This window comes from Halyomorpha halys, unplaced genomic scaffold, assembly GCF_000696795.3.
Source record: "Halyomorpha halys isolate HHAL.00 unplaced genomic scaffold, Hhal_1.1 Scaffold667.1, whole genome shotgun sequence".
Classification (NCBI taxonomy): Eukaryota; Metazoa; Arthropoda; class Insecta; order Hemiptera; family Pentatomidae; genus Halyomorpha; species Halyomorpha halys.
The window spans coordinates 53,380-62,055 of NW_027114120.1; the positions used below are offsets into that span (position 1 = coordinate 53,380).

At 29.8% G+C, this 8,676-nt stretch overlaps 1 protein-coding gene across 1 annotated transcript in view; it reads left to right on the forward strand.

Moving 5' to 3' along the window:
• Sb (Stubble) overlaps nt 1–8,676 on the forward strand; it is a gene marked incomplete at its 5' end in the record, with an annotated part of 74,303 nt that overhangs the window by 52,524 nt on the left and 13,103 nt on the right. Inside the window, 1 exon segment of the mRNA XM_014427734.2 lies at nt 8,248–8,373. Within this exon segment, the coding sequence (XP_014283220.1) occupies nt 8,248–8,373 (126 nt within the window).

Genomic DNA, 8,676 nt, shown 5'->3' on the forward strand with positions numbered 1-8,676 from the left:
ATGCCGATGACACATGTCTATTGTCAGTGAACAATGATCCTTACATTGTATCCCAAACCCTCCAATCCCACATCACCACCCTTGAAGAGTGGTGCTAAAACTGGAGGATCAATTCCAATAAATTCCATCAAATCACATTTACCCTTCGTCGTAAAACCATGAATTCTTGCCCTACAGTGTCCTTTAATAATATCCCTCTTATTCCTCTCGAACAGATCCGTTACTTAGGACTACATCTGAACGAACGACTCGTCATACAAAACTAAAAAGACAAGAAACTCCTCGTCGATTCCGACTATTACAACACTTACTAGACAAACGGTCTAAATTACAAATCCATTACAAGAAACTGATCTACATGACTATTATAAGGCCTATCTGGACATACGGAGTTGAGCTTTGGGGCTCCACTAAACCATCAAATTCCTCCAGAATCCAATCCTTACAGTCCAAAATCCTTCGTAAAATCCTTAATGCTCCTTACTTTGTCACAAATCAAGTCATCCATCAGGACCTCAATATTCCATATGTTGCCGATTTGGCCAGAACCAGATACCGTTCCTTCCATAATAAACTTCTCAACCACCCAAATCCACTTGTTTCTAACCTGGCTTTTCCTTCATTACCTAATAATCCTCCTAGGCGTCTGAAAAGAAGATGGTCTCGAGATCTTCTCCTCTAGAAATGTTATTGGAGTTCTAGCAGTGGGTAGATTCTCAACATGTTTTTATCATGTCACTATGTCACCTACAGCAAATTTACTTGTTGTATATATGTGTATACAGTTGTTAATATCAATAAATAAATTATTTAAAAAAAAATAAAAATCATGCTAAGTCTCTGATTATGCACAATCGCATAAAGAAATTTCGGTTTTAGGAACGGACGGATCAGTAGTATCTAAATTTATAAAATCTATTGTTCTAAGACTTTTTCCTCAGCACCTCTATAGACCTATTTTTAAATTTATTGCTTTGCAAATTTTACATTTTTATGTATCAATTAATATATTTCAACGTGTATTCTGATTATTACTAGTTCGATTACCAATAGGTTTTATCAATAATTGTTGGTAATGTAGCCCACCTTACACATTGTCTTAACTTGATGCAATACATCCCTTTAAAAAAAGATTATTTTTTTTTCTCCAATCAAGGTAAAATTTTATACGGAATAAACTAATTCCTTTCGATGTCACAGGAACAGAACCTCGCACAGTATGGACATTGCTTATATTAAATATTTTCCTCTTAATTCCTAAATATTTGTTTAAATAAATTGAGGTTAATATTATTTGGCGTTTTCTGATAAATGCATGTGTGCGTGAATTAATGTCATCTCAACAATTATAGTTTAGTTTTCCCAGATTAAGGTGCAGATATATAAATTTAATAAGCAAATTATAATAAAATAAACATAACCTAAAAGGACTACTAGTAGAATGCTTGTGGCAAGGAATGACAAAATACATATCCAATAGACTTACCCTACGAGGTAGTTCATGACCACTCAAAGCAAGACTGCCATGATTCATCAATCCAATAGGAGATAATTTCGTAAACAGAGGTAGTGTTTGAGGTTTTGATTAGACTCTCTCAGATTTAATCATTGCATCGCTTAAGGTGTTATCACACTAAATATATTTCCAAGGAATTCTCCGACAGAAAAATACAAGAGTGACCGATCATTGAAACAGTCGAACAATCGATTATTCAATTTAACTTGGAGATATCAATATGCTATTTCAAAAACCTTAAATGCAATATATTAATGTGCAAAATATATGCATGTAATTGTCCGTGTGAAAAAACAATTACGATTGCTAAAAGAATTTCATTAACTGAAGTTTTTAATTAATTTATAAATTTGCTACTAAATTAGTTGTTTAGCGTCTGAATATGTTGTTTTATAAGCATTTAGAGAACCTTAGACCACTACCTGTGATTCTTAGAACCAGAATCTGTTAGAGAAACCATAAAAGTAATCGATTTTGCAAACTTGTATCATTTTTAAGCAAATCCATGAATATTATTTAAAAATATTTTTCATAAAAAACAAAAATAGGAAAAAAAATCTCAAATTCAAACAGCTTATTTTATATTATTGAAATTCGGTATAAATTAGATTTTTTTTTCAATTTGATCGATTTTATCTTAATTTAAAAGTTTGTAATTTATTACAAGCCATTTAGAAATAATTGAAACAAAGTTCTACTGTTTCTGTAAATAATATTTAGTTTTCGAAATTAGTAAGTAAATTTATTTATAATAGCATTAGATTTTTTTCATTTTTAGCGAATATTTTTTGTAAAACTTCAACAAAGAAATATTATATATAAAAGCTTCAAAAAAATATAAATAAAATATTGGCTTCACAGAAAAAAAGGTTTAGGTTACTAAAAAAGAAATAAGGTTATATGTATAAAAAAAAGTTTTCTCATGTATGTATTTGAGAGAAACTCTAACTGGAAGCGATCCTCTCATCCTTCCACTCCCTCCTCTCTATCCCACCTTCTCCACTACTTTCAATAGAACTTAGTTGGAATACACACATAAAGCGGAACGAAATCGAAGACTCGTTATAAGGGGGTTACACGTATAGAATTGGTTAATGATTGATAGTACTTATCCATCAATGCTTTTATATTAACAATCGGGAATGTATTTTGAAAAATTTGTTAATTTTATTTTAAAAAGGATAAAAATGTTATTACTGATTTTTGACAAAATCTTACCCATGTATACCTCGTTGGCTTATGGGGTATCACAGTATACACTATTACATACTAATAATAAAAAATAAAAAAATAAAAAAATGAATGAAACCTTTAGTCCGAAAATTTCACGGGGGAATTGTAGAAATATTTGCATGTTTCTTTTTATTGTATTTACAAGGTTTGGTAAGAATGATGATGAATCAGCTCCTTGGTGGAAAGAAAGGAGTATTTAAAGATTTGTAGTTTCCTCACAGAGATAAATAGTAAGTGCTCAGAGCAATTAGAGATGTCTCTCTAGGAAAGGAGTCATTGGGAAGCCAGACTTCAGGGACAGGCACCGGCTAATGAAGAGAGAAACCACTTTAGTATATAAATGAAGCTTACTGAAAAGCATGCGGTTAAACTAAACGAGGATTGGTGTTTGATTAGCTTATAATTTGGAAATTCCAAAACAAGCCTTATAATCTATCCAATAGCAATTATTAAGTATTTTATTAATGTTTAAACAATTTAGTGATCAACAGTTGTGAATATTCCAAAATTAAGTAAAGATTGTTTGATCTATATTGAAGAATTCGATACGATACCTTGTTCAACATTCATCGATGAAACTAAAATTGTCATAAATTAAAATCATATGTTATTTTAAAGGTTTTATTAAGGAATGAAGAATTAATATTGCGAACATATTTGTCGGATATTTTGAACAATTTTGCATCATTCATTGGCAATATTTGGTATGAAGTCATTATTGAATGTTAAAGAATTTAAATATAAATTAAATACCAATTACCATAATTAGAAATTTCAGTTATAAAATTATAATTAGATGAAGTTATGTATACTTAATAAAACTACTTGTTGAAACATTTTAATAATTATCGTGATTCAAAATATTATTAGTTGAACTAAATTAATTACCAGTAATTAATTGAATTCAATTACAATCTTAATTACTTTTTTCCCAGCACCGAGTGGAGTAGGTAGTGATCGCAATTACTAATTTTAATCATATGTATATATAATTATCTTTCGCCCATTCCTGTGTCCGGGTCGTAAACGGCCTTATGATGTCAAATATTGATCTAAAACTTTTTAGTTAGTTCTAGTTGTTCACCCACAGGTCTGTAACAAGGGGTCGGGTAAATGTGTTACTTGTTTCTGGAAGCTGAATGTATAAACGTTAATATTAACGATAATAATTATTATAGTATATAGAAAAAAAAGCCTGTCCATTTTTTAATATGTAAAGATTTTTTTTTAAAAATGGCTCAACAGATTTCCAATTTTCATGTCTCAAATATTACAGACTCATGCGTTCCCACCGAAAATTCGTAGTCCGTCTAAATTCATCCATGTACTGCCTAACATCTCAGTGAGTACAATTCAGGGTTAATATAAGTTCTATATTAACCGTGATGAACATTAATGTGTGTTTAATAGATTTTCTTGATAATATTTATAGCGTTTTTCTAAATGAGCATGATATTACTTATTATTAAAGAAAAGAAATATTTTTAATGCGAATGTTCTCGCTTGTGTAAACTAGTCATCTATAAATAGTTATTTACTGTTAAAAAGCATTGTCATTGTTTTTTAATATTCCAGTAACAACTGAATAATAATTTTAAATACAAATTAAACTATTATTTCTTAAATTCTTTATTAAAATAGAGAATGAATCCATGTTGAACTGAAACCAGCTCATCTTCAACTTTGTCCTGATCCTACAAAATACATTACATAAATGTCTACATATCATTTATTTAACGTTTGATATATGTTTCTCTTAAAGATTTTACTATTAACGTAATTGATATAGTTGAAAAATAATTAATCGAAATTGATTTTTGGAAGCTCAATTATGTTTTACTCTTTTTTTTCTGTATTAATTATAGATTTTTAGCTAAATTTGTTTGTTCGATATTGTAATTATTAGAATTATAAATTTTTAATTGAATTATAAGCGTTAAATAATTTTGATAATTTAATGTAATTATTTAATGTTAGTCTTTAGTGAATGGAGATATATTCAAACACAACATACCTTTCAAAATCACTGATATGTCACACTCACCAACAAGAAACGTGTAACATTAGTGAATCATTCTACATCAATATTATTATCTCTTACCCTATTAAGATGGGGAGCGCGGTGGCACTGTGGTAAGGTGCTGTGCTTATAACTCCAAGGATGCGGGTTTGAAGGGGCTGATAATTATTTTCTCTTATACTGTAGCTATGAGTAGACTCCTAAGGTTCTCTCTCCTCGTAAAGTGGGTTCCTTTAATGGGGGGGGGGGAAATCTAGCGATTGAGCGTGATCTTTTACAACCAATTTATGAAAAAACGATTTCTTTGATAACCGTTGTTCTATAAATAATGCTTCCTTAAAAAGTCTTAACTCATTGCTATTCATGAGTCATAGAGTTTCATATTGTAGTTATATTATTAAGGGGCAAAGTAACCCAATTCTACAGTACATTCAAAACTATTCAATTGCTACGCACTCACTAAGTCCTAATTAATAAAAATAAATAAATTTTTTATGAAAAATCTTTTTCATCTATTTTTTCCCTAGAACAATATTATTTCAACCTAAATAATAATAATCCAAATGATTGGAGCCTTCAATTAAATAATAATAAAACTAAATTACATACAAAATAATTGCCTTCACTTCTTTGCTGTCTGCCCTTCAATTAGGATTCAATATTACCAAAATAAAATTTAAAAAAATATTTGTACGCAAATTACGAGTACGATGAGTGTTTTTCTGGCAAAATATGGACTTAATTTTTTTCATTTTAGTTTTATGTTTTCTACTGCCTTACTAATAATGTTTTTTTCTACAAATTATTGCTTTCGAGTCTAATAATTTTATTTCAGTAGTAGGGTGTTTGACTTCCAACAACGGTTCTAAGGTTAATTAATATCAAAATTTCTACAGAAGAATGCAGCATTCGAAGCTGTAGAATAAAATTGAGGCGCGGAATGAAATAATAAAATCTAAAATTATTGGATACGTATCAAAAATTTCACATAGGTGGCCTCATTTCAGGAATCAGCTAACTTGTTTAAGATTACGATAATATCACAATATGTGTAATGTTATTGTGTTTAAGTGTTTGCTACCTGAAAGAAAGTTTAGGTATATGCTCCCTGGTAACATGAGGGTATAGAGGAGCCAATGTCACTTTTTCTATGTCATTGTTGCTACAATGATCATAGTAATTAATTTGTATTGCTTATACTCGCTATAACTCGATACAAGTGTATAATTTCGAATAACAATGGTTTCAATTAATCTTATTGATGTTGATAAGTGCCTATTGCAATTCTCAAATTTTCAAAGAACCCTCATTACTTAGAGAAGGAATGATTGATGCTATACAGCGATAAGTGGCAAGTGAAGACTTGTCCAAAAGAGGAGCGAAAAGGAATCAGGAACTTCAGCGGGGATTATAACTTTGCAAAGATGTTGAAACTTGGTGAAGTGACACTTACTTAAAACGATACGAAAGTGAACTTCATCATATCCTTAATTAACGGTATACCCGAATATTACTGCCACCTCATTCCCACAAAGACCAACAGTTTTGCTTGTTTAACTTCGGGGAATATTTAATGATCAATTCATGTTGTTAATTAGTCTTTCCGTGGTACAAATAATGATAAATTATAAAAGTCATGATTTTGAGGAACAGATAAAAATTTAAATAATTTTCTAAACTAATGAGAAATACTATCTTAATCATTTGGTAATATTATAATGAAGATGATATATCCATTTTATTATGGATGTATGATATTTGCCTGAGATGAGTAAGGTACATGAATATATCCCTACTTATAGTTTAACTTAAAAAATCACTGAATCAAAATTAATGGTGACAAAGAAAAGGTTTTGAGTAAAATACATAAATACGAAACACTTTAGTTTACTGTTACCGATATTTTTTTTTTCCAAATAACTACAAAACAATCACCTTATAAATACTTTATTTCTTTTTGTAATTTATTTTCTCAAAACAGAAAGTTCTCTCATTATTGTATATTTGTTTTCATAGAGGAAATAAAATGAAAATTATGTTTTCAGAATTGAATTTTTTTTAACTCGAATTTGACGTTTTTGACTTCAAGAAACAAATTGAATCCCATGCCTGTCTGTCTGATTGTAATTAAATGCATCGATATAAATTATTTAGGAATAGTGCGGTTTGATACCTAGTTGGTCCCATTACGATTTTATTTGATTCCACCAACCACTTTCGCTTGCCCGTACGTAAACGTATTTTCCTGGTTTTCCGGAAACAGCTCGACCATTGATCCAAATTTTGAAGAATATTGGGGTATGGAGCTGAATAGAGCTAGTATAAATTTCCTCAGATTATGTCAATTACTTTTGCATACCAACATATAAAATGCACTTTGGATACACCAATAATTCAACAACGGTTCGTCTTATAGATGCCAATCAGATACGACATTAAATTTGAAAATATTTAAAAATTAAGGAAAGATATAAAGATATAAAGACCTATGTATTTGATAGACATTTTTAAATCAAAATTATCATATGCTAAATCATGTGATTTAAAAACATGTCGGTGCATAAATAGATTGTACATAACTCAAAGATGTTTCCATCTAGCTTGAGTTTGGTTTCATTTCTCCCTTTTGTTCACTATCCCATAAAAGAGATATTATTATACGTTAAGATGAAGAGAGCTCATATTTAGGAAATAAGCTACTTTTACCTGAATAGTTGGTTAAATAACTCAAAGACTTGTTAAGCATTCTGTAGCTGTTCATTTTAGTAGAAGTTGGCTGATGAGAATCTACTCTGAAGAGAAATGCATTTATAGAATGTTGGATAACAATGTTTTACTTGAAAGCTATTGAGTAGCTATTCATTCCCGGAAGACATTAAGCTTTTTTTATAGTTTCATGAAGATATCTGGCATAAAAAGCCAATAAACAGCTGGTATTGGAAATATGATCAATATTATGACAAGTCGACTTTTAGTCGTCTAAAGTCTAGAGTTGAATGTTGATCAGGAGAATATCTATTATGTTGTATTCTTTGAATATCAAGTGTTATTGTATAGCTATATACATTGTATAGCTTTCAGCTCTAGCAATTTGTTAAAATCAGATAAATTTCAGATGCCAAAAAATTATTTAATTCCTAATGCAAATTTTGCGTCAATCGATCCAGATTCACTCAATCAGTAATTTTTTTTATCATACAATACCAGTTTATTCATGATAAAATAATATTGTAACATGAATCAGAAATAGAAACATCTTTTCTCAATTTCAATAATCTACTTCGAAGCAATTGGAATTGCGCAATGAGTTTTCTTTAACAATTAATTTACCATTCACAAATTTAGATTATTTCCTATGGCTGTTACAATGATTTCCTTTATCTTTATTCAGTATTAACGTGCCCATAAGTTCACATTAATATTATGTTGAAAGACTGCAGCTGATAAGAAAAAAACATTTCACTATTTTCTGTTTCAGGTAACTGTTCCCATTCTCAGTAACGAGAAATGCAAATCCATGTTCTTGAGAGCAGGTAGGCACGAGTTCTTTCCTGACATCTTTATGTGTGCTGGGTTCGACGACGGTGGAAGAGACGCATGCCAGGTAATTTATTCTACAACACTAATATAATCATATTTATTAATGTTATTAAAATTTAAAGAAAATTTGAGCTATTGATCCCTCAAAGGATTTTTTTGGGATTAACTGGGATTAAAAAATTAATTTGTGTTGCAATGAGCTTGAAATGAAATGATCCAGAATCAATTTATGTATAATGTAAAAAGTCTATTTCTTAATTTACGCAATGCTGAAGAGCATTAAAGAAGGGTTTTGGAAAGGAAGGATAGGTTTGGTAGAAAAAAGAGATATTTGTCATGTAGAATAACTTTATGTAAAAAAATTGGT